General features: G+C 36.2%; 1 protein-coding gene across 5 annotated transcripts; it reads right to left on the bottom strand.

Moving 5' to 3' along the window:
• Positions 1 to 319: 319 nt before the first annotated feature.
• Positions 320 to 27,404, bottom strand: LOC112505833. Of its 5 annotated transcripts, XR_003068447.1 has the most exons (25): positions 27,213 to 27,404; positions 26,946 to 27,046; positions 25,911 to 26,121; positions 24,745 to 24,826; positions 22,597 to 22,897; positions 16,520 to 16,619; positions 16,304 to 16,440; positions 12,734 to 12,907; positions 8,095 to 8,300; positions 7,659 to 7,802; positions 7,486 to 7,574; positions 6,382 to 6,529; positions 5,981 to 6,036; positions 4,748 to 4,803; positions 4,021 to 4,184; positions 3,693 to 3,847; positions 3,512 to 3,566; positions 3,354 to 3,426; positions 3,015 to 3,116; positions 2,411 to 2,507; positions 1,825 to 1,941; positions 1,650 to 1,734; positions 1,502 to 1,560; positions 1,089 to 1,229; positions 320 to 695 (listed from the first exon to the last, which is right to left on the bottom strand). XR_003068447.1 is itself a non-coding variant. In XM_025109860.1 (24 exons), exons 1-24 carry the CDS (start codon positions 27,379 to 27,381, stop codon positions 513 to 515), a joined length of 3,294 nt encoding a protein of 1,097 aa, XP_024965628.1. In that variant the 5' UTR covers positions 27,382 to 27,404; the 3' UTR covers positions 320 to 512. The 5 variants fall into 5 exon arrangements, 4 of the variants coding, with proteins under 4 accessions (XP_024965628.1, XP_024965631.1, XP_024965630.1 ...); XM_025109860.1 differs by having other exon boundaries at positions 1,502 to 1,734; XM_025109863.1 differs by having other exon boundaries at positions 1,502 to 1,734; positions 22,597 to 22,887; positions 27,213 to 27,356.

The following is a 27,404-nucleotide window of genomic DNA, read 5'->3' as shown; positions in this document are numbered from 1 at the left end:
TTAGTCCTTGCCATATTCATCCGGTAAAGTAAAATGACTTGGTAAGCAATTATCCGGATAAGCGTTTGGTAAACGGCACCTAAAATTGAAATCTAAACGTTTATTTTGGAATGCAGGGAGTAATTTTTAAGCTACTTGACATGTTACAAATGAAGTACAAGTCAAACCGTCAAAGCAAAGCAGTTTTTTGGTGAATTCGAGCAAAAAATTGAGAATATGGAGGTAGTTTAAAACCAAAACGAAAGTAAGATTCGTGGATGGCATGTACAATATCATGAAAACAAATACAAACTAGCTACTTGGTATTAGAAATAGATCTGGAAAGAAAAAATCTAAAAATAACTTTTTGGATATCTGTACCAGGTTCATGTCCTATATTTACAAGAATCTTAAAAAGGGAAAATGTAAAACGGCTCCGTCCACTTGTCCTGGTACATCATGATAATGATGTCCATGGGACAGGCATGATGGGCCGTTCCAAAAGGTAACATAAAACCCTTTTTCCACAAGATCTAAGGAGAAGTCATGCATGCAAGCAATTGTGTGCACAATTGTCTAACAGTTGATGAAGAATCTGTTAGAGATATTGTTGAAAGTAGGGTTCTTGCTTCTAACAACCCCTCTGAAATACTTTGCACAACCGCCTCCTCGCTTGCCAACAACGATGCTAGTAACTTGGCACCGCCCATCCTTTCCTGATCAACAATTAAGTAGTTATAATGATTAACGACACGAAAAATAGAAGAATTACCAAAAAAAACCAGTACATCCAGAGGTAGGGTTTTGGACTGCCTTAAAACCTAAACCCTATAATAGGATGTATTCACACCTTTTCGAATTTGAATTCTTCATGTTTCTTTTTGCAATCTTTAAAACGAATTATATCATTTTCCTCTGATTCTAATCAATTTTGAAGCTTAAAAGCCAAACATGGACTCTTTTCTGAAATGACAAGACATTAGGGCCACCTGAGATTTGACTGAGTTAACTTCAGGTCTTGGGATTAGTCAAGATGTACACAAGTTAGTGCAAACACCCACCGCTACAAAAGGAAAGATGGTAAAAATAATAAATGGAGGTGCAAATACCATTTCGGAGCCATGCTTTAGAAATTCCAACGAGGCCTTGAGAAGATCAGAAGAGTATGGAAGGACGACAGACTTCAAATGGTACACGATGGAGAAAAGAACCTGAATACATGCAGCTCTGATCTCAGGTTCCTTCACATTCTGTTAATACAATTAGGCATTAGAGTTGGTAAGCCCGAATAACATACATAATGAGAAAACAATACCAGATGACCCAGGTGTTGTTTAAGAAACCAAACAGACCCATTATATCCCACCAGAGGTCAGTCCTGCACTCCGGCCCGGAGGGGGGCAATGTAGGCATGCTTTACCTCTGTCCCAAGAGACAGACAGTTTCCAAGAAGATCCTTGGCTTGCAAAAAGTGGTGTTCAAGAAGCTATCATTTGAAAAGAAAAAAAGGAACACAACGTACCCTAACAGAGTGAGTAATTCTTTGGAGAGTTTTCAAAGCAAATGGTTTCTTGCCGGAATCTGCAATCTTCTGACAAGCACTGATGAGGACATTGGCCATGCATAGTCGAAACGAGAGGAACTGTTTTGATGACATATGATTATCTGACCCCGGATTGGAGGACAATAATTTGTGCTCGTCACCAGTCAGTCGGTCAAGCACGTAAGCATGAAATCTAGAAGTGTTGCTCTTTCCTGATATTATAAACACGAGTGAAACTTCAGCAAGCAATAAGTGCAATAGTTTCGTAACCAGACAGAAATTATTAAATCAAAGGTACAAACCATTTCGAACAATGTTTGTTTCCTTCAAGGTTGAGTTTCTCGACGGTTCTGAATTTTGAAGCTCGATACACACCATTATTGCAAGACAATCAATGCATCCATGTTGTGCTTTCGAAACTGAGACAGATATATGTTGTTTATTGACGTCATGCAGACAATTAATTAGCAGAATTAGAGAACTTTCTTTTGAGTAACCGTAAGTGTCTAGGCTAGCTTGCGTGCACCTCAAATAACAGCCAGGAAAAATCCTAGTGGCAACCTATGGGGAGGATCCCCAAGGCTTGGCCTTTATTTGCCAGTTGAGCTCGTCCTCAAGGTTGAGAGCTAGGAAACTTGGGGGTCGCTCACCAAATGCTTACTGGGTGAGTATGGCAAGGACCAAAAATCTTACGCGGTAAGTGAGGGAGAAGACTCTTACCCGGTTAGTGTTTACAGGGTAAGAGATGCATACCAACAATCTATTTTGATGGCAAAAAATATGTTACCCTATAAGATAAGTGTGGGTGGTGACTCTTACGAGTAAGCGCTTACCAGGTAAAAGTTTGGTAAACGACCCGTAGTATTTTCGACAAAGGGAAATACTTACCTTCATCTCCGTCCGCAGAAGGCCATAACAGAACAGTTTCTATTGATTCTCTAAGTTGGGACATGCCAGGATGACCGATGGACTCCATCCCTCTAACCTATATCCATAAGAAAAAAGAAGTTGCGGCATGTAAACAAGACCTGAGCATCGAGGGAAATATATCTTACATTTCATGAGAATTGATTACAATACATTATATACAAAATAATAACCTATATGGAAACACTACTTTAGATTACTAAAAACCAAACCAAACAACCCACCCAGAGGTGTAAGATGTATGCAGACCTCAAATTGTCAGAAGTTGCGAAAGAGAGACAAATCTAAAATAAATTTTTAAAAGTTGGGTATTTTTTAAAATAATTGTCCACTTCATACTTTTATATATGTATTTGTTATTTTATAACTAAAAACCCAAAAGGACCGACTAGGACCGGTTAAACAATAATGTACAAATATAAACAGGTGCACAAAAAACATAATCAGGTAAAGAAACTGCACACCCTTACTAGAAAGCAAAAATCGTAATTAGTATCATATATCTTTACCATGAACATATGAACAAAGAACAAAAACTGAAGGTGACGATGGAAATGAGTTCTACCACTAGGGATGTGCAAATCGAAAAGAGACAAGCTTTTATCTTCAATATATCATGATCATTTGTAGCAGTTTCCAGTTCAGATGAAACAGCTGGAATGAGAACCTGCAAAACATATGGCAAGGTCAACGGGATGGTAAATTTGTGATGTATTGCTTTTTGAAGTCAAGACTCGTGATGATGACATTGTGCGCTCTGACTAGAATGGTAGCAGATAATTCATCCTCATCACCCCAATGCGTATAAGCCTAAATCCCCAAAAAGTGGTACAATATTTTTGAGGAAGTTTAAAACTGGATAGGACATAACAGTAAACGATAAGATGGTCAATGTGCAACATACATTTGGGTGAATCCGCCCACAGAGCTCAGCTGAAAGTTTTCTAACATCTTCAAATTCCAGTTTGTTGAATGCCCTGAAACAGTTTAATGGCAATGACCACCATCAGGATTCTCATTTAATGATCAAAAGGAAGATGACAGTTGCGCTTGAAGAAAAACCTTTTCAGAAGGAGATCTGCAATACACTGAGAGCCACTGATTTCATTTTTATCACCTGGAGGTAGGAATTGACCCATTCATTAGTATAGATCTTTTCAGGGGCACGATGGAAAACCAGCAAAAACGTAGATGCTATGGGGGATTGTAAGCATGCCATGCTTACTATTTCGACCGAAATTACCATAAACAACAGAAGATTTGAGGTCATTGAAAACTCTCAATGGAAGAAGCCTTATGATAAGCAGTGGGCAAAGTCGATCAAAGAGAGAATGCTGCAGTTTTACATCGTTTTCTGCATAGGATGTATCCAGTTCACTCAAGAAGCTTTCATCGATTCTGCAAGCAAAAAACAAAATTTAATAAATAATATGTAAAGGTTAAAAGCAAGCAATAAATGGAATACATTTCAAAATTTCCCATACTTGTATTAATATAGAATTTAAGATGAAAGAATTCTAGACTACCATAATTATACATGATGAACAAACAAGAAATATTGAAGGACCTACTCTGTTTGTGATTCTGTATGTAAGAGAATTCGTTGGAAGACTACATCCGCTACTCCGGCTAAGTGATCACTTATATAACTTAGAAACTTCACGATGATCGGATTTGATGGATCAGCAAACATCTTGTCTACCAGTGGCCCAGCCAATAATTTCCAATTTTTGACCTAAAAGAAATCAAAAGCTCAGAGAAAGAGATAATCTAAATCCTGCATGCAAACAGAAAGAAAATCTAACTGGATCAGTAACTGGTAGGAATAAACCCAGCTAGTTCTTCCTGTCCGCTCTTGTTTGTTATTGTGTTCTCCTTTTATTTTATCTTCCCATCATATGAAAATATAGCAACTTACAACTACAGTCATGCTAATATATAGTTTAAAGAATATGACATCTGGGTGCACAAAACGAGCAACAGCGAAAGAGTATATACGTAGGTTTGTGTATATATGTATAAACCTAATTATATATTAGGTTAGAATGAATACTAGGATGGATTTTTAAATGTGGTTTATCAAAAGACTACAAAGTGCACTCGCCTATGTAATATATAGAATATATGAATGAATAAGGCAGCAGGTGAAGATTATGCAGAATGTATGACCCTCAAGGACAACAAACACTAAACATTGAACTGTGACAACCAAAAATAAAATAAAAGCAAAAACGAGGATAGATAAAATAAAATAAATTAACGGCAAGTAGTTTAAAGGATATCAGTATTCAAGCTTACAGATCTTGACCATTCCGGTATCAACTTGAGAACTCTATCAGCATCCCCCTGAAACCCTGACACATGAAAAAAGCATAGAAAGTGAGTTACCATACAAAATATGTATCCCCCTTTAACCCTGGTATCAACAACGAATAAGACTGGAAAGTGATAGGAAATGATGACCTTTCAGGTTATGTCAAACAGAAATTCAAGGACCACACAACCTTAGCTTGGAACTTTGTTTGGTTAGGACTCATCTTAAAGAAATAACAAAGTAAAATCTGTATCTGTTTACGTAAACAAGTATAGATAAGATAAGGAGTGCAATTGAGATCTTTCCCACTGTTAGCAAGCTTATTTCATTAAAGATTAAGGGGCTGTTTACTTGTGGCTTAATTAGGCTTATTGGTCTATCTGGCTTATTTGCACAGCTCATTTGGGTTGTTTACTTACGGCTTATTCGCACAGAACATGGCTTAATCGCAAAGATAGAAATGGTGTGTTGTCCCCATTCCCATATGAGGCAACTCATCGTCGGCCTCTTTATGATTTTTTGTTTTGATGTTCAAATAATTAATATTGGGGGGTAAATTAGTCATTTATGTTATTCAGACTGTTGGTTCAGATAAAAAAAAAGTAAACAACAACACTCATTTAACCAGACAGACAAATTTATTCATACAGGACTTGATAAAAAATTTGGTAAACAGCCCCTAACTTCAGCAGCAGCTGAACCAAAGCATCCCATTTTAATTTGCAAACCATTGTTGTATTAGCGATTTATAGTATAATAGTAATGGTACCTGAGCATTCCAACAAAAAAAGCCTGAAGCACATATAAAATGTTCATCCCAGGAAAGCAACACGTGAAGCTCTCTTCATCAGCACAAATATATTTTTTCTTCATACATTCAGATTAAAATATATCAAAGAACATTACTGATGGAGTATTGTAAATCACTTTGTGCTTGCAGGGTGGTGCTTTCCAGCATTAAATTGAAAAAAGTACGAAAATTCACACATTGTTGTATAAACATATTTCATAGGAGTCTTGGCTGGTAAATCAATCCCTCGAATGGTTAATAAAGCTTGTAGACTTTACATAATGACAAGGCCAAGAGCCATACAAAAAATGTAATCATCATAGTCATTTGAAGGTCGCTAGAAGATGGCTACCATTCTCTTTCTACAGTTAAGTGTGTGTTGCAATATTCTCAATAGAACTTCAAGGTCATAACAGTAACCACATACCTTCCAATCTGTAGTTTGTCGTGGCCTTCTGAAAATCTGAGCTTGCATTGGGATTACTGTAATGGAGGAGGAAATAATGACAAAAAGAAAAACAATTATAAGCACCAAATACAAGAATATTGACATCTGAAGTAGAAAAAAAAGATAGATGAAGAAAGTTTGAAGTTCTATAGGAACTTCGACAATTAGTTACGTATATATAGATGATTAGATGCACACATTATATGTATCCAATATATCTGTGTCTAAGCACAACACCTCACAGAAAACGTTTTTCGCTTGCATGAAGGCCAACTACATTGGATATGTTTTTTTCTTTTTGGATTTTGTAGGCATGTTTATCTTCTAGAAATAAAGTGTCAAGTATAATGATTAAAATGCTAATCACTCAAAAATAATACCTGAGACAGTCTAGCACCATGGAAACAATCTCAGGTTTCTGGTTGTGATATGTGAGAACGCCAAGTAATGTGCTAGCAGCAGATGAATGTAATGTTGCATCTGATGAGTAAATTAGATGAACTAATCCAGGCAATACCAATGAAGGATCTACAACAAAAATAAGATCAATGTACAGTTGTTGAGAATTTGCAAGACCATAAAAGCATCATATACACGAACATATGTTGGAAAATTATAAAATTATAAGGATAATAATGAATTCATTAATAATAAGTATAAATATTAATATTAATGATGACCCCTTTGGGATTGAGGATAAACAAAAAAAGAGACAAGTATTGACTTGGTAATATAAGTTGGAAGTCTAACCTACACCCCGCTTTAAACTTTTTTAACTTAAAAATGAGTTGGAAGAAAGAAGAGAAAGTTAGTACACAGAGTCTTCCGGAAAAAGCTCGCTTTAATTCTGAAGGCAGGACCTTAGAATCTTGTATAAGAAAGGAAAGAAAGAGCTGGCGATCTTCACTCGTCCATCACTCCCACTTAAAGTTGCAAAAACGGGTCTTCGTATGGAATTAGCACGACCCGGCGATCAAATTCTCTTTCAAACAGAAAAAGTTCCATGTCGTCCATAAGTCCATCTTTCATCCCACTTTTCGCGATCATTAGCAAAAGGATACTGAGAGAGAGAGAGAGAGAGAGGAAAGAAGAAGAAAAGGGCGCTGAAGGAAGGGAAAAAAACCAACTCCTTACTGACTATTCAATCAAGTACTGATTCCGTAGTATTTGATCCCGTTCCATTTGTTGCATATGCAATATTCACTTTTATTCTTCTCTTCATCATTGTATATTCGCATGTTGCCCTTAATCAATAAATATCGACTTTATACAAGTGTCACGCTTGAGATTATGTTCAACCAGAACACGTTAATGGCATGAAAACATAGTTCTGATCCAGATTAAGAGGATTTTCACCATGCATTTGAGTAAATATTACTTGTCCAAATAACAGAAAAGCTTCCATTGATAGTTAGTATATAATTCCTAATAAAACAAATTTTTACAAAGCAATCAAATCAAGTTATTGATTAACAATAACTTACCAATAAGTGTTAGTAGTTTGGTTGCATGTGCACGAATTATATCATCTTCATCTTTGAGAATATCAAGCAAATGGTTTGCTATTTCCTGCCTGACATGATTATTATGTTTGAGAACCTAAACATCGAAAAGTGACAACTAACAAAAATACAAAAAACTAGTACATGTTGCATACCAAAGTGAATGTGAAAGTGTAGATGCTGAATCTGATGAAATGTGGATGACTTCTGAAAGAACATCAAAAGCATTCCTTCTTTGAGCGATATTTTCACCAGCAAGACGGTTTAGAATTTCTTCAAGGCAATATCTATCTGCGCTCCTGGTAAATGAATTATTTTTCATCAGATCGAGTTAAACCTAGTGCATTTAAATAATTGAATACGGGAGGTCGTTGGCTGCTCAGTTTCCCATAGGCCTTAAGAGAGATATACAAGTAACATATGTAAATTACGACCCAAAAGCGTGCTACATTGGTCCCCACAGAGGGGCCTAGCTTTCTTTCTGTTTATCTCTCACCAAAACTTACTGGAGAAACTAATTTGCACCTCATCTCTGGCAAACCTTAAAATCAAACTACTAAAAGCTTAGAATTTGGAAGTTCAAATATATACATGGAACAAAATTCGGCAATCAATGTTACAACAGCTCTGGCTGTGCCATCCCGTTCATCCAAAAGATTTAGCAGTAAAGGTAACACAGAATGCATCTGTTTACTGTCTACAAGACTGCACCCAGATGCAAGATGGTTTGTGCCAAAGATGGTTGCCTTTAGGATTGAAACAGCGCCATCAATCACATCATCATCGGCTGAACAAAGCTTCAGAAGAGTCAATATATTAGCATAACTCAAAGTATATACCAGGATATAACCAAGAATGACAGTCCACAAAAAGAAAAGGTGGTTTACAGCAATTAAAACATATTATTTCAATATCATCTCATTGGTCTTATGGTCAGTTTACAGTAGAACTGATTACATCATATGAAATGCATATACTCTGTATATCACTTTTTATGCTGCAAACTGAACATTTGAATAAGGATGTCAAAACAAAGCTAAAAACAGTGCTAACTCAGAAAAGAAAGAAGTAAGCAAGGATCCCTTGTTGGAACTTAAAAATATCTTTTTGCAAAGATGGGTCTGTAGGCACAATATAGAACTAAAAGCTTCACAAACTGTGCATCATTCTTAGACTACTCTAGTATCGTTACATGTTGCATTTATTGCAGCAACAAAGATGGAGCCGATTTAACCTTTGAGTAGCTGTGAGCTGTGAAAGCTCAATGCAACTGCAGCTTTCTGAACAAGTGACCAGCTAAATTTATGGCAAGGAAAACGAAGGAATGAGGGTCTTGACAGTTCCCAATTGTCCAAAATTATCAACAGTTTTTTATTTGACTTTTGGAGTTATACAATTTTCCAGTTAGGCCACGGTTGTTTGACATTTTGTTCTCCCACTCTCCCCTAGGCTTAAATATATTGAATGTTGTCTCTTCCAATTACTGTTTGATTTGCATATACGAATCATTATCCCAGCAGGAGGTCCCAGTGAAAGATGAAGTAGTTGTTCAAGGTTTACATTTAGCAGACGATATGATAATAGTCCATGAACTGGGTTGACTACTTCACACAGTTCAGTTAATGACTACTTCAAGAATTCAACTAAAAGAGGAGAAGCTCAGTTTCCTCCACATTGTTCCTCTGAAGAGCAGCATATTTCCCAAACTGATGTTACACAGCCAGGTTATCTCGTTTCTTGTTCATCTACATGTACTACATCATTGATTATTGTATTAGATGCAACAATGACATGAAAGCAATAAAAACAGTGCAACCATGGTGAATCCTCCATATCATTGTGTTAAGATAACTAACGGTTCCATATTGCACAGTATTGGCAAAAGTTAATCGTGATTTGAATCAAATATGTTCCCTATATGCCAATATATCTCATTAATCTTTTCTAAATATAATTAAAAGTGTTTAAATTGTTCAATAACTTTTTGTACCTTGCAAGAGCTAGGTACTTCCCAGACTTCTGGACCAGGTTGTGAGTGACAAGCATCCAAGCCTTGGTCAGTTTCTACTTTGTTTTCTGAGTCGTGCCTATTTAGGAAACTCATTTGTTCTCCTTACAGAGAGATTTCCCTGTATAGCTAGCCTTCTTCTTCAGCAGATACTCTGCGTAGTATACCTATGGACAGTACATTTAATCAAACAAAGCCTCTCGACTTGCTTGTTGGTTCGCGGGTCTGCTTCTCTTTTGATCCGCGGTCTGCCACCGATAGGTGGCCGATCGTGTTTCTTGAGAGGGTTGTATCCAAGTTATTCGACCAGGATTTCTCCGAAGCGGTTAGTTTCCTGTTATCTGGTGGTGAATTTGATGTCCCGTGGTGACGACCCCGGGCTCTACTGTCAGATTTCTGAGTGGGTACCCGTTGAGCTATCTTGGCGCATGGCCTCTTTTCGYGTTGTCCCACCACCTAATTATTTGGTGGTGGGCAGAACCCGTCTATAAAATTAGTGCAAGTCTTTTTAGTGGTCCCAAATATTGTTGTCAATTTTGTTGACAACGTTTCTACAGTCATTTGGATTTGTTTATTAAAATTCTCATTGTTAAATGTCATCGGGTTTTGTTAATTTCCATCATGCGAAAAAACCCAATTTTTGGTACATCTTTGAAAACCCCTAATAGTGATAGGTGGATTGCACAATGTTAATTCATTGAAATGTTCATCTCTGTTTTCAGATGGTCATTTTTTTACTATATTGTCTAATGTTTCAAAGGGCATATCCTCCCGGTCTATTTCCCACAGCTTCATTTTATCATCTTGACTCCCGAAGACTTAGTTGTGCTTTCCAAAAATATGATTTTAGCTTAGTTGCAGACAGTCTTATCAAATGTCTCTTGCCCATCCAAAATGGAGACAGACTATGCATGAAGAAATGTTTACTTAATAAAATAATATGTAGGGACTTGTGATCTTCCTTCTATGATGAGTCACACACAACTAGGGATATACTGTAAAGCTCAAACCAGATGATGTTCTTGGTCGAAAGTGAAATCGGTAGCTAAAGGGTACTCTCAAACATCTGAGGATTTATGAGAAGGCACTGCCCAATTGCTAAGGTTGACACAGGGCCGGACTGCGATTACCCAAGAACTCACCATTGGCCTCTTCATTAGCTTGATATCAAAAAAACATTTATTCTCATGTTCTTGAGCCAGAGATTTATATGAATCAACCTCCCCATTTCATGGTTCTAAGGGCTTCTAGCTTTTTGCAGTTCAGGTATTTGTACGACCTTTAGAATACCTCTTCTACTTTGGCTCCATAGGCACTCTATAGGAATATGATAGGTATGATTAAGACAAGTCGATGTATTTCAAGTTAAGATGTAGCAAATGGGATTGTTCTGTTTTTATATGTTCACAATTCTATGTTACCAAAAGCCAGACTCAAAAAGTTTCTCTGATGAAGAACTCTGAGTCTGCCTTCTGGTAACATATAATTGTGAACATGTAAAAATAGAACAATCCTTAACGCAAATCTCTCCCTCGATGCCCAGGTTCAGGATATTATTTGTAGTGGTTGTTGGACCTACCCCCAAATGCGGGATAGTTCCAATCCCATTCTTCGTGATCATTCTCCCCCTGTTCTTTACCCTTTTGTCCCTGACAAACTCCTCTGCACAAATAGAGATGGCCGTCTTATCCCTTTCTCGGTTCATGACGTCTGACTCTTTATTCGCCCTAATGAACCTGACACCGATTGGCACCACATGGTCTGGTTCTCTCAACATATTCCCAGACATGCTTTCGTTCTTTGAGTTGCCATGAAGCAGCATCTTAAGACGCATGATAAGCTTCGGTTTGGGAAGCCTTTCCAAATTTGTCTTGTGGTTTTGTCATAACATGCCTGATTCTCATCAACACCTTTTCTTTGAGTTCCCGTTCCCCAACCAGGTTTGGAATGGCCTTAAGCCGAAGCTGAACCTTCTTGTTGTCCCGGACAACTGGGTTGATATCATCAAAGTCCTCCAGCAAGCCACCGAAGGCAAGACCATTTGGTCTATTATTCGCAGATTACTGCTTGTTGGTACTGTCTACCACCTTTAGCAGGAAAGAAATGATTGTATCTTCAAAAATAAGAGATCTTCTGATATGGTGGTCAAGACCATCTTCAATGATGTTTGGTCCAGGCTTCTTAGCCTAACTGTAAAGCCCTCTCGGAACGTTGTCCGGGCTAGGCTTCTTTGGAACCTTCCCTAGTGGTTGGTCCTTCCCTTCTTTTCTCTCTTCTCTTCTTCTCTTTTCTCGGTTTCTGTGAGCTTTGTTCCTTTCTCGTGGTTGCTTCGGTTTAGCTTCCACCCAAGTGTTGACCTTGGTTTTCTTTTCCGTCTATAAAAAAATGTTTTTAATATTTTTTTTCTTGATTGGAGGGGCCTCCCCCATCTATATAAAAAAAAGGACTTGAAGAGTTCCAAGTACTTCTTGTGTATTGAAACGGCTAAATGCCATGATATCTTCCTATGTCATAGGATGACTAAATACGGTATCGAAGGCATTTGGTGGCAGATTCTCTGATGATCCTAAATGACGAATTTATCATGATGATGTTGAGCTTCTTGATGATCTAGAAGATCAGCTAGGAAACCAACCTTTCTCATAGTCACTAAGCTTAATGTTGAATTTTCCTATAAAGAGGTGTTCGTTCATTCTTCTAGCCCAACTACTCATTTGAATGTGGTTTCACAGATACTAAGATACCTCAAGAGTGCTCCAAGACAAGATCTTTTATATACAACCACTGCAAATGTTATTTGGATTAGTCATGCAAGTATCCATTTAGCAGGAGTCGTGGTTGGTGATGATATTGTATTCTACAAAAGTAAGAGATAAAATGTTACTCTTTCCTAAGCTAAGTTTCAGTACCAAGGTGGCATGGATTCGATACCTAGGCCGTCTTGTAGTCTAACTATTCAGTTTGCTTAGGACTACAATAGATTTCTATAGTATTGTGTGCAAACAAGTTCTATAAGACTTTTAAGGTTTCCCTGATACAATTCCAAGTGTACTCACTGAAGATGAAAGGAAAAATAAATATTCAAATTGATCAAAAAGATGCATAATTAAACGCATTCAAAGCAAACTTTAAATGATTGTTTCCAAGTTTTACATGTGCAAAAGCAAGCCATGTCATGTCTACCGTTGTGCGGAAAAAATTGGTTGCAACAAGTTCACCTACCTGTGATGCAACAACACGAGTAATATGCAGCCTGTGTTCTCTCATGGCAGTATCAAATTGCTTCGAAGTAAAACACCCCAACAGAAGTAATAAGCAATTCAGGAAGAAATTTATGGTTGCTATTCCACTGTCCTTATCATCTCTGTGTTCTGTGGTGGAGTTCCCTGCATAATACTGCATAACTCGTTTGTCAAAAAAACAAACTCCATCGAAGAAAATGTAAATTATGATATGGTACTTTATAATGGCAACCAGACCACCAAGCCTCTTTCTACCAGCTCAAAGATTGGGCTATGTCATTGGAGTTAGTTTTATGGTTCTCATTCTAAAAAAGCTAGGGGATGTTTGGTTGGTTTTCCATTAAAGTCGTGTATGGATAAAGTTGTCTATGGATTAATCGTTTGTATATCTTGGGAAGGTTTTTGCTTGGGAGAGTTTCTTCATAGATGGAAAGAGCATGTTTTTTAATTGAGAAGTGCAGGTCTAGAAAAAACTTGGATTTTTGCATAAAGCCCCCCCTCCCAAAAAAGGCTTACTGAATAAGCAACTTTCTATATCATTAAGCCACTACCAAACATGTCATGTATAGCTGACCAAGTAAGCTGTGAATCCCATTAAGCTCATTAAGCTACTAACAAACAGGCCCCTAGTCAAGGATCTATATGGATAGAGCAAACAACCAAACACAATCTTCAGATGTTCAAGGTCAAGCTCAGGGCCGTTTTTTGAGGTGTGCCAAGTGGTGCTACCGCACAGGGCCTCCCGATATTTTTTAATTTTCTACTTGTATTAAAATTACTATATAAACTAATTAATACAATAGCTAAAACAAAAGATGTCATAGCGCAGTGGCAAAATGCATAGGAAATTAGTGCCTGCTTTGTGGTCTCCCCGAGTTCGGATCCGGTAACATGTTTTATCACAGATTTTTTGAGAATCATTAAATATACAGACTTTTAACGATTTCTTTATTCTTTGGAATTCTTTTTTAAGGATGATTTAAATATATAATTCTTTTTAATTATTTTTTTTCTAATTTTTATTAATTTGATAATTAAATTATCTTAATTATTTTTAGTAAGTTCCTTATATAAGTTATTCTCCAAATTCAGATCTAAAATTCTTAATTCTTATTTTATTTGTTAATTTGTTTTCATCTCCATTTGTAGTCATCATGAACAAGCAACGTCTCTTTTGGCTTTTCTTTTTTGAGAGTTCCAAGTATAATGATTTAGACCATTTCTAACTATGCTAAAGTGTATGCTAAAATAGAGGGGAAAAAAGTAGAAATCTTTTAAACTTAACTTTTAGTAGAGACATATATTATTTTACTTGGTTCCACCAGTGAGATTGAATGTATTATAATTTTTATAATGTTTTCTCAAAAGTGTATTGGGATGATAAATCTATAAAATATCTTAATGAAATAATTAATACTGAAATTGCTATAATAGAGTAGCTAAATAGGCATGGGAATGGGGCGGGGACCTCAATCCCCATCCCCGTCCCCGATTACTTATATCTATCCCCGTCCCCATCCTCATCCCCACCGGGGAATATAATCACATCCCCATCCCCAATGGGGAAACGGGAAATATTTTTTTTCCGTTTATGTAAGTTACTTTAGATTAAATATGTGAGAAACCATGCATGTTTAAATCTCAAACATTTTCAATAAACCTAAAACCAAAATGAATTTATTTTAATACAAAAAACCACAACATCATATAAGAACTAATAACCTAAAACCAAAAAAAATCAATTTAATCCAAAAAAACTTAAAGCCACATGTACCAAAAGATATTGAGTAATATAAAATCATATCGAGTAATATACAAAACTTATCGAGTAATTGTATTTTGACTTGACATCCAAAATATTACATATTAACATCCAAAAAGTAACAATTTTAGATTATAAAACTAGCTAGAAAATAGGAAATTATGAATTACCGTTTTAGTTGAAATTATATATATATATATATATATATATATATAATTTATTAATTAATTAAATTATATATAACTGGTACGGGGCGGGGCGGGGAGTACCATACCCATCCCCATCCCTATCCCTATCCCCGGTTTGAGACAAACGGGGATCCTCGTCCCCATCCCTGATTTAGCGGGGAAGCCCCGTCCCCGACCGGGGCGGGTGGACCGGGTTCCCCGACAGGTTGGGGTCCATTCCCATGCCTTAGCTTTTAGAGTTGAATGTAATTTTTTTAGAGATATTAAATTTTTATTTTCTATTTTAGAAAAATTATACAATAGTTATTAGAGATGCTCTGAATAACTTTGGTTGTTTACTGTCTTTTTAATGATTTATTTTATACTTTTCTTCAGATATTTAAGAAAATTTAGATTTTTTTAATATATTTTTTTCTACTTGTTTTTTGGAACATTTTTAATTTTTAATATAGTGTTTTCTTAATGACATAGATTAATAAAAGGTTCTTGTTGATATGTGTTCTCTTAATTATTCATAATGATTGGTCAATTATATATAAAGGGGGGTTGTTATTCACATTTTATTTTGTACCCTCTACCTCGCTCACAAACCCTTATAAGAGGGGTTATGAAAGTTAAAAACGCTAACATTAAAAATTAAAATTTGTTCAAAGTAAAAGATGAGTTATTGGTTGATTTATGTAAACAAACGTTAAAATGTAACAAAAAGTAATATAATAAATGATATAAATTAAAAAATTAAAGGCATGTTTAGTTTTTTGTACATGGCCTCCAAAATATTAGGACCGGCCCTGGTCAAGCTCTAACAAGCATGAACACGCTCCAATCTCATTATACCACCTCAAGCTTGCACAACCTTCACACCCTTCAAGATATGTAACTGATATTATTGGCTCACTAAAAAAGAGATTAGAACAGGGAACCCATGGTGATTGTTCTCCCACATCTGCACCAAGATAATGTGCATTTAATCCCCTTTTTACTCTTTGTTACAATTTTTTACCCAGTGAAGTGTAAGAGACATGTCAAACTACTGTCAAAACCCAAAATAATTACAAAGAGTCCTGGCAATTCTGAAGAATTTCAGCCATTCTGAAGCGTGGTGCTACATGGCATGTTTCTAAGCACTTCTGTGCTGATGTTATTCACACATCATGTATTTGTTTTATTGAATGCCTCCATTTTACCAAATCCTTTTCAACATAAGTCAACTCTTATCTCTTAATAGGTTTGTGTTAAGCTAAAAGATAAATTCAACAAAAGCTATTAGAAAGTGACCCCCCCCCCCAACCACAAGGGTGATGCCTGATTGGTTTAAGCTTGGCTCCAAAGGTCAAAAGTATCAGGAGGTCCCAGGTTCAAATCCAAGGAGGAATAAAAATTCCCTTGTGGCCACGGAGGTTCAAATGTGGTGACTCCGGGTTATCTGCAAAGCAGGTGGTCGCCCTGGGATTAGTCGGCTCGCATAGCGGGTTGAATATCCAGGTTGATCAAAGAAAAAAAAGTGACCCCCCCCCCAAAAAAAAAAGATCACATGGATGCTACAATACTGGTGGCACATTAAAACTTAGAGCTAGAAGCAACTTTAGTTATATCTAACCTCAATACCGGCCAAGTACTGGTCCAGCAATTCATTGTGACGATCAGAAATTCGATGATTTTCCAAATGCAGAAGGATGCCGTAGTGTTTCCAACAAGATGAGAGAAGCAACATGCCAGTTTTAACCTTCGGCGGACCTGTCTTCCAAAGGACGATCAGGATAGCAGGTGTAAGGAAGTTCATAAACTCATGAAGGAACAACAATGAAGACAGTACCTGCCTCTTGAGAAAAATGATACTTCTTTTTTGTCTCATGCAACCATTTCAGAACTCTTTCCAATCCCTTTGCATTCAAAGAACGACTTTTCCTGCTCCACTGAGATACAAAAAAAGAGTAAGGGTTACTTGGCATATCTATACTACATTATAAAGCATTTGACAAAAACTCTTAAAAACCATTCTTTATGCATGAAGTACTGTTTATTAATGCATATTACTTATAACTTAAGATTACAAGTAAATTGTGCGTAAGTACAACTTATTAAAGCTCCATTTTGAATTCATATAACTAACTGCAGATAAATATAATCAAATACAAGATAAACATCTTATTTTAAATATAAAATTTCTAAAATATAATTAGGATAATCAATGAGTTCTAACAGAATCATTATCTTTATAAAAATTATATTGTTAAGCAAAAAATAAATTACTTCGCTATTAGATCTAAATTAAATTATAATAAAAAAATTGAACCAAAAAAAATTGTACAAAAAACGAGAACTTTTAAATAGTTAATTTGATATTAATATCGATATATTTTTTCAAATTTTTATGATATCTTCAAATATATTTTTATTCAAAAGTAAAAACATTATCTTTATCAAAACCACATAAACCGTACTGTATCAACAGAGACAAAAAATAAAACAAAACATTAAAACGAAGATGTATCTCGCTGCATTACGCGAGCACCCTTCTAGTAGATTCCAAATGTATTTGAATCCAACCAAAATCAATTTCCATTTACAACATATTCTAACCATAAAATAAGCAAAAACCGATATGATAGCAGGAGACTGAAAATAACTTCGAATGCTCTAGTTGAATAAAAAAAATTTAGGAAATACTCCTTCAAAAATGGCATAGAACTAGCAAAAAGCTCCACAGTGGTAATAGTTAATACCTCAACTAGAAGTTCAATGAAAGATAAAAATGAAAATATTGATATTAGCAAAAAGAGGGAAAACTTGTAGGATCAAAGCTTTTGCATGACGTGAAAGAAAAAATAGCAAGGAATCGTGTCTCTTTTGGGGTCGTATCTCCTTCGAAGTGTCTGATCATGCAAGTACATTTTTCTTAGTTAAAAGAATATGGTAATTTCGATTCCTTAAGATACCAGTTTACATCAGATGATGGCAATAGTTTAAAGTCAAACAAACGTAGATGCTCATACACTCATCTCTTACTTTAATAGTTTTACCATGAAATCATATTACTTGAGCACTCTATGAAGTTGCTACTTGGACATAAGCTAACTATAACATAAGAGGCCATTTGAGCTGCAGTGAGGTCACCCAAGAAAAGCAATATGACTTCACAACTTAGTAAGAACCAAGGAAGGTCATGACAATGCCTTCAGTTGATGACACCATCGTTTTTAGGCTCTAAATGTCAAAAATCCGAGTAAAGGGCGTCTGCTTCCCCATGCTCAAGCTATGCGCAATTATGTGCCCTAAATATGACATTTTCTTTGTGTTGCTTCAGTATCTCACTGGTTTGTTTGGATATTGATAGAAGATGTTATATTCCCTTATCTATGAAAATTTACTTTGTTCATGGCCGACAAGACCATCAAGTACATTATACATACAGGGTCTTCCATCAAAATGAGAGATGATTTGACACCCTTAACTTCAACATGGCATAGAGTCTAAGGTCATGGACCTAGATTTTATCAAGTCAATCCGTGTGATATTTAAGTCAATATTGTCCTAGTTGAGCTAACTAAGCCTTGTGCCAGACAAAGGGGGAGATATGTACAAGAGAATGATCACATGAAATTGTTCATTATTTGGATAACACTTGGAAACTCAAGTTTACACTAAGTTGTTCGTTACTTGGATGATACTTTCTTGGATCATTTATAGATAAAGAGTTCACCCATCTTAAACGAAACTCAAGTTGAATCATTCTAGATCCTAGAAGCTCTAGGTTCATATTCAGAATATCGAAAACATCTAGTCATCTAACATGAAGAAGATTCTAGAATGCTATTTGCTGGTACAAAAGTCTTTGGGAGTGTCGAGGATTGAGGAGCACTAAAACATCCCTAGATCTCCTAGAGGCTTCTAGAACATTCCTCGGTGAATGTTTAGCATGTTGCCTCATAAGTGTGAAAGTATCTCTTAGGCGTCTCCTTGGTGAAATCTGAGCCATGGATACCATAACATTCCCCCTATATGATCCATGATGTCCATATCGTGTCTTCCTCCTATGGGTCGTCTATGCTTGGCTTGCCTTACCTCACCCATGGTCACCATGTGTTGTTAAGATTAATTAGTATCCACGCTCTTAATTACTCTTTCTAGATCCGACTCTAGCCCTTATACACTCCTCAACATCAATCATGGCCAGAATGTGTCAGGTAAGGCTAGCATCCATAGATGCAAGAATATCATGAGACTAGTTGCTACCAACCCCCTTCCCTTGCTTTTGGGTCTCCATAGCAGCTCACTCCTCATTTCACAATCTACCTTCTTTCTTGAGATGCAGATTCGGTAGCATATCTATCATAAACCTAGATTTTCCTGAGTCAATCCATATATTTTTAATGGAAGCACGCCATAATTTAGGTAAGTACTTGTACCAACAGAAGGAAATAATGAAGAAACAAGAGAATGAACACAAGAAAGGATTCAGGAATGCTCTGTCCCCTGTTTAATTGAAAATCACACTTTATTAATTATTGATTTCACTTTGGATGATCACTTCTTAAATCGCTCACAGTAATGAGCTCTCCATGAGTTATAGCCTTATAGCAAGCTCTACCTCCTCAAAGGATCTTGACCTAAGAAGGTTCTAGGTCCATTGACAAAATATAGACCTTGTAATAACTCGTGATGGAGATACTCGCATGTAATGGAAGTTATAGCGGTGAAAATCCAAATTTGCGGTCAGGACCGATATTTGAAATACCGGTTATAGCGGTGGTATAGCGGTCCAAAAATAGTGGTTCATATAATATTTCTTAGAAGTATACAATATATATATATATATGTATGCATACATAAACATATCATATGCATTAATTAAAAATATAGTTTCAACATCAAAGCATCAAGTTAAACAAGTTTCACAAAACAAAATAGGAAAAATGTTCATAAACGAGCTAATCGCAAGCAATAGGTTCAGCATCCGAGTCAACATAGTTCTAAAGAGGCCCAAGCTAAAATATCGGAATATCGGTCTGCAATTTCACCTCAAATACAGCTCAAATATCGGTCAATTGCGCCGCTAATATCGAAAAAGCAATTTCCGCCGCAATTTGACCACCGCAATTTTATCTTAGTCCACAATCCACTATTGCACCGCTATTGCAGCACAACAACACCGCAATTAACAGCATAGAACGGAAGTGAACTTTTAGGTCAAATGAGTGTTTAGAAAGTACTTAGAAGTTTAGGTACTCTATTTATCAACATACTACATATACATATACATATACCCGTGATTTTTGGGTATTGTTTCTAGTTACCCCAATTATCCAATTATTTTGCAGATGAGAGCTTTTGATTCCTTTTTGGAAAATTATAGTCATTAGTTATGTCCTCTATCAGTTGCCAATAAAAGGCTTGAATTTGGTTATCGCCTGGTCCAACCTATACAAGCTCATATTGCCTATCATGGAACACATTAATGATGGAAAGCTTTCAATTTGGTCAATAAACTTCATCACACACAAGCATACCTCCTACCTATTCTACTGCATGTTCATTTTCCTCAACGCCTGAAAGTGAATGCATATATGTTGTTTACTTCTAAACCACGTGCACACCTTGTTATTAGGAACTTAGGACTGCTAATGGTTTATCCATTACTGGTATAGGATTCACATAAATAACTCCTGATTGACCTTATGTTAGCCAAATAACTAGAAACTTAAAATGGTTATATAGGTCTTTCCCACTCAAATTCTTCTTGCAAACACCATTTGACTGGGACTAGATATGGGCCTAAGGAACTTTACCAATGAGATACTTAATGGAAACTAATGGCAAACTTTTGTGATGCAAGTAGCCTAGTATCAAGTTGTGTGGTGCCGAGGCATCATTCTCTATATACCCTGAAAAACTAAGACATCATTTTCCTTGTTTCTCTGAGTTCCTTTGTCAGCCACATTTGTACCGTTTCAGCAAGTACACATTGATGGCCAAGATCTTATCCTATTGAATTTGTCTAAGGCTTTATATTGCTTTGTGACCTTCCTTCATGACCATTTTGATGTTATTTGGGTTTACTTACTATAACCTAGAAGTTGAAATATTTCAAAAGCTTGTGCTTTTTGTGTCGAGTCAAAACTCAACTCGAGTCTTCTCTTAAAATCCACTGTACTGATAATGCCAAAGATTAATTTACAGTTGATTTATACAAATACATATCTGACACATTAATCAAGTGCATATAGCTAAATATAATGGCATGGTTGAACGAAAAATGCCACCTTCCGGAGGTGGTGTGCACTTTATTGATCAACACTATGCTCCTTACCATTAACAGGGAGATGTACTTCCTGTCAATTTTTTATGTATAGGATTCATTCATCTTTCATAAAGGAGGTACACCTTTCACTCTTATACACTTCCATACCCTTTTTCACTTGTCACCTATCTCTGGTTGTGTTTGTTTTTGTGGAATTGATACAGTGAATATAATCCCTGATTTCTTGGGATTATTTTTCCTTTTGTAACAGATTTGGTAGATATTTGTATAGTTTGGTAAGTTTCCTTGTATGTTATCAAATTCCTTAAATTATGGGATTCTAGTTAGGTCTCTAAGCTGTATAAATACCCCTTTTGCTTTTCAATGAGAATAACAATAGAATTTCTCTGAAAGTATAGTTTTGTTCACAGTTCTTGTCAGCAAGCAACCAAATATAATCCAAGATCAATTAAATGTGCTTTTGGTGGTTACTCATGCATAAAGGAGAGTTATACGTGCTACAGTCCTACAGTGCTACCCTTAGAAGATGCTACACTTTAGCCAATGCAAACTTCAGTAGGCCTGAAACTAGCTCCTCTAATCATGTGCCCTCCCTTCCCCCCCCCCCCACACACACACACACAAACCCCTTCTAGTTGGATGAAGTTTTCGTACTTTGTCTCCTCATTCCTCAAAGAAATCTATATCTCCCTCCTACCAGTTAAGTTTACACTTGGCAATCCAACATCCAATCGTTCTTGCCTATTATACTCGTGACTCCTCTAGTCCAAGACAACCCACCAGCAAAAGAGCCAACCCACAACAATAGCACCCTTTTTCCAGTTATCTATTGTTATGCAAAAAGGCGGTGTGCTTGTACGTGCTTATCCAAGAGTACCTAGCATCTACAACCTTCTCCCTGACCATGTACCTTTACATCAACAATAATTATTATTTTTTCAAAGGAATGTGAGGGATTCCAATATGCGATATGATATATAGTTGTGCAAGAGTAGTTAAACATTATCGATATATTGCTCCAACTTGAGGAGATAAGATGTTATGTTTTGTTCGTTTCTACTATGTAAGATATTTTCTTTATTCTAGGCGCTCAATCCCATCACCTACATAATCACAGGCTTACCCTTATCATAGATGACTTGAAACCCTAAATCTCAAAATCCACCTAACTTCACCAGCTAAAAGACAAGACTCCCATGACATAGCCCTGAAACTATCAACTTCATGAGACTAATAGAACAATGAAACATGGGTACAGCCTAAGGCTCATGTTTTGAATACAGAGAAAGCACGACATCTCTAGGTTCCTGATATGGCATTTGGCTTATGTTGTTAAATAATTCTCACAATCAAAGGCAATAATGACTATTGACTACTTATATACACTTCACTTTCATCTAGAAGACTAAAATGCAAAAAGTGAGCAAATATTAAGCTACTAAAGAATAGAATGAAGCACATGCTTCTTAACCCTCCATATATGTCATGTTCTTGCACCCTATATTTCATAAGAGGATATTTTGCATCCTATGTTGGAAGATGAGAAAATCAAAACATCTGGTAATCAGTAACTGAGATATCGAAAGGAGCGCAACTGCACGAAATTAAGTGATAACAATTTGAGAACATACAGCATGGAGTCTCTGCACAAGCATAATGAGACGATCTAAAAGATTCCAAAGCAACAAGCTCATTTTCATATCCCTTGTGACTTCAGAAGCTGGACTGATTGACTTTGCTTTTCTCTGGCCACCAACAGCAACTACTGATATACCTTGCAGGTCTTGTCGACTAGGTTTTGATGATTTTTTTGTGTTCTCTGAAGCTTCAGAAACCATCTCCTTTCTTGTCAAAGCTATGCTAAGGGCTATAACACAATCGGCAGCAGCCACTGAAAGACGAGTTGGTAACTCAAACCCACCCTGCAAAGTACTACAAAGCAGATATCAACCATAAGAGTAGAAAAACTAAATTCAGCTTAAAATTTTGTAATAGGGACACCCATCATGAAGATAGCATGACACACAAAAAGACTATTTTTGACACTGATCCCATTCCCACCATGAGCATTGCATTAGGTATATAAGTTGTATAAAACAATCTGTTGCAATTACTACTTAAGAGTTGCACAACATTCTTTATTGAGCCTCTACCACAACAAAAATATAAGAGAAAACATAACTGAAACTATTTCGACAACGGTACCAGCAATACCAAATATTGAAGCATAATTCTATGGTGCCGTCTCAAGGTGTAAACACGTAACTGTGAAAGCCCATTTATAAGTTATATCAAACAATATGTTGCAGTTACGACTTACAAGTTACACAACATTCTCTAACTGAGCAATGACGAAAGTTCTATGGAAAATTTGTACAATTTCCCGAGTAAACACCATCTCCATTAGACAAGTTAAAACCAGATGTTTCAAATGAAAATCCTAAAAACAAAGATAGGACAAAAGCTACATCCCTAGTCTCTCATAAGAAATCATATTGTGTTCCAATTAACAAAGCTTTGACTTTTTAGGATGGCATGTCAAACCTTTCTAATTCTCTCTGTATACATGAGTTGATGTTCATCAATAAAAAAGGCACAGAAACCAAGACACTTCATATGTTGTGAGTATTTTTATCAATATCCCAAACTTCATATCCATTTCAAGATAACGGTGCCCTAAGGTCATATTCAAATATCAGTATAAATGAATCCCCTATAGCATTTCACTCTACTTTATCAAAGGTAGCCTCAAATTGTGGAGGAACAAACTATCCATGGTGAGTAGGGATGCATAGACTAGTGAACCACCAAGAATGTAAAGGTAATTTTTGGTGTAACAAAGGAGAATATATTTAGTGGATATCTATTTCCAGTTTTCTGTATGTACTAACTATTTACCATTTTCTATAAAAAGAATCAGATATAATCATAATTTTTTGCTGCACAATTGAAAAAGAATATAAGGGAGTATCCCTTGAGATGCTTGCATCTCCAAATGCAGCCTCAAGAAGTGACATGTATCAAGTTGAGAGCGTCAAAGGATGTACTGGATAGAAGTAGTAACAGAGAACTAGTGACTTGGGTTAGAACACTGAAATGAATCAGAAAGGATCAATGGGGAATTGCAATTTGCAAACCAATACCACTTAGTTTGGGATAACTTGGAAAATATGTTTCTTCTTCAATTATATCAATCTCTCTGTCAGCAATATCCTTTATGCTATCTTGATTCTTAGTATTAAATTTCATTGAAGCATCAATTATCTATACTGGACTGGAAAACAGCAATAGGTTTCTACTTAAATTTGAAAATCTGCTTATCCTGACTGAAGCTTGGAGTGGATAAGCCAAGCTGGATCTTTGGCCTATGACATGACAGCCTTGGATAATAGCATCTCCAAAACTTATAGATACATACGCATCTGCAACCTTGAGTTCCAATTGGTATGTTCTTCTTGTAATATCGTCAGATAATATAGTGGGCCTGTCTTTGCTTTAGTAGACTACCTGTACACATGTCTCCACCTATGGTTTCAGAATTATGACAATTTGACAGCTGCACGTGCGGAGTCATGGTGATAGGGAGGACCTATGATAGAACCTTGAATTGTAGGGTCACAAGAGTGCTTTACATACATACGTAGATCTTACATATCCTGATCCATTTATTAGATATAGCAACTAAATCAATGTTACCAGATATCAAGTCATTGAGTAGGCCATAATAAGCAATGAATAATCCAGCTAAAACTGAGGAAGACTGCAGTGTAAATATGTACCTCCCATTGCTTATTAGAGACAATAAATGGGTGCTGCATATGGAAAGGTTCTCCAAGAGTCCAGTGTACCTTTCCTTTATCCCTGCAGCAAGAAAGAAAAAAAAAATTACTGATTACAGGTGTCTGCATCAGTGTTAGGCCAGCAAGTACTCAGTTGTTGTGGTTGCAAATTTTTACATCATGGCATCATAACTTCTCCATTTTCAAAACCCAAGGTGAAATGCAGAGGCTGCCACAATGATAGGCAACATGCTAAATATAAAAATGTGTTGATTCTACAGTTAATTATAAGCCTTCAAACTCCAAAGAATCTTCCTTCTGACAGGAACAAACAATACATAATTGGTTGTCTACTATTTTGAGAAAATCCAAGATACAGTTTTCTGCAGATAAAGAAACTCTAACAGGAGAAAACCTGATTAACAATGAGAGCACTCGAGGATTATTTCAAGAAAAATCTAATTTCAACAACATAACTTTCTAAAGAGAGAGCACAATGAGATCCATCCCAACCTACTTGTGTGCGTAAAACTTCATTCAACTGCACCTCACCCAGCCTTTACACTTTACAGTATTACTCTAGTTGAGGATGATATCCTCGTTGGTGATGTAGATTATATTTCAAGAGTCAAAATATTCTTCGAAGATGAACACAGCATCAACTATCCAGGGGAAGTCAAATATTACTTGGAACTCAGTTTCAAGGTCACCTAATGGATTATTTGTATCAATAGAACTATGATACTGATTTTTTGAAGGAAGTCAATTTGCATGGCCACAAACCTCTGTCAACATTTGTTGATCCACATGAAAATTTGAATACCGAAAGAGTTGAGTTTCATGATGCTTCCCTCTATAGACGCGTACATTAGCAACTCTTATACCCTGACTTCTAACCTATTATGTAGTATTAGAATAGATATAGGTTGACCTACTCCATCACACCCTCGTTGATTATCACAAATAATAAGTCAGAATAATAGAAAGTTAGGCAAGAGGAGATTTATTATAAAAGCAGAATGTTCCTTGTTTAAAAGAGGATGTCTAATTAATAGGGCATAAACTACTGCTTGAGTTATTAGTGTTGAAACTATCTCCTTCACTGAGAAGTGACCATAAAGATTTACATCATTACATGGATTTGAGGCAAGGTCTTGTAACTTTACCAGTTGTTGAAAACCGACCCATAGTAACATCATACTCTATGAGATGGCGTGCAAGGATGCACCAGCCCAAGGCAATATGACGGTCCTCTTTCCTCAGCACAATGTCAGAAAAGTTTCTTGCTAATGCTTGAAAAAGAACTTCGTCTTGAAAGAGCCAATTGAGAATAATCATCTCCTGGTTCTTGTATTTCGACTCCTTACATCTTAATGACTGGACAAAAAAGAACGAATTTAATCTCCATTTGTTAACATGACCTGAGAATCAGTAGTTTGATACACGCTTTTTACCACCTCCTTCCAAATTAGTGAGATACAATTTGAATTTAGGAAGTCAATTTGTGGATTCCTTGATTCATATTTGACATAAAATTTCCATCAATATACAATAACTAACATGAACTACCTAAAAGGTACTACAAATAAGACGACCATGTTGATTATTTAAAATTTCAAACAAAATCATATCAACTTTATCTTAAGATTTAAATTTTGACCTTCAAGAGTCACATCAAATCTAGTTTCCAAATGGAAAGAGTATCCTCTGTTGAACATTGGTGATAGGATAAGCCAGATGGAAATTAATAAAAGGAACAAAAAATTCAGGATTCAAACACTGCCTAGAAGGATAAAGCAAAACAAGATACGATCAGACATTTCAAACATCATAAGATAGCCGTTTTAAGAGTTACCACTTGAAATACTCACATTTGATGAACTATCTACCATGCTGATGAAGAACTAGAGGTACAGATTTACTTGCTTACCCCACAAAAAATAAACATGAAAACAATTAGAACCCTACCTTTTAGTTTTCAGTTCTTAAACTATAATGAACTGATTCTAACACCACATGCCCAAAACTAGAAGCTCTTCATATGTTCATAAGCATTATTGTCCATTACTTGATAGACCAAACAATAAACAACTTAAAATATCTTCCCATCCAAATACCATCATCAATTGCTGTCGATTGAATTGGGTTTTACTTCAAATTCAAAACGCAATACCATCAAGAATTCGAACAATTATACATACATGTTCAATCATGGGAATCAGAATTGCATCTAGAGGCTCTTCCTTTTCAGCTCCATCCTTAACATACTTGTGAAGAATCCGCAACGAGTTCTCCAACGAAACTACAATACAAAACAATCATAACATTCAACAGTCAGAGCTTCAGCATTGCATACAATAATCTCAAATAACTAAACCGCTTATGTTATATTCTTGAAAACCCACAAATTGTAATGAAAAAATAAGGGGATAATAATTTGGTAATACACAAGAAAGATTATAACTCACGAGCAAGTAGATTATGAGGGTTGGGAGATGATTGGAGATGAGAAATGGAGTCGATGAGCTTAGTAGGTCGAGCAGTAAGCAGAGTAGTCATGACTCTGCCCACCGTCACCGAAACCATCGATTCTTCCTCCTCCGACTTCCATATGCTTTTGTGTTCTTCCATGTCCATTAGGAACTGCCCAGAAGCAAAAT

This window comes from Cynara cardunculus (genome assembly GCF_001531365.2).
Source record: "Cynara cardunculus var. scolymus isolate 2C chromosome LG 2, CcrdV1, whole genome shotgun sequence".
Taxonomy (NCBI): domain Eukaryota; kingdom Viridiplantae; phylum Streptophyta; class Magnoliopsida; order Asterales; family Asteraceae; genus Cynara; species Cynara cardunculus.
Note: the sequence above shows the minus strand (reverse complement) of the source record. Positions and strands in the feature narration are given on the sequence as shown.

What these genes read in the sequence shown, in the direction of transcription:
- LOC112505833 (XM_025109860.1), bottom strand. Translation starts at nt 27,381, where the DNA reads ATGGACATGGAAGAACACAAAAGCATATGGAAGTCGGAGGAGGAAGAA. An exon ending in ATTGCCGAATTTTGTTCCAT is followed by an intron (nt 7,803 to 8,094) that starts GTATATATTTGA and finishes TTCATTTACCAG; the next exon opens with GAGCGCAGATAGATATTGCC. An exon ending in CAAATCTTCTGTTGTTTATG is followed by an intron (nt 3,567 to 3,692) that starts GTAATTTCGGTC and finishes TCCTACCTCCAG; the next exon opens with GTGATAAAAATGAAATCAGT.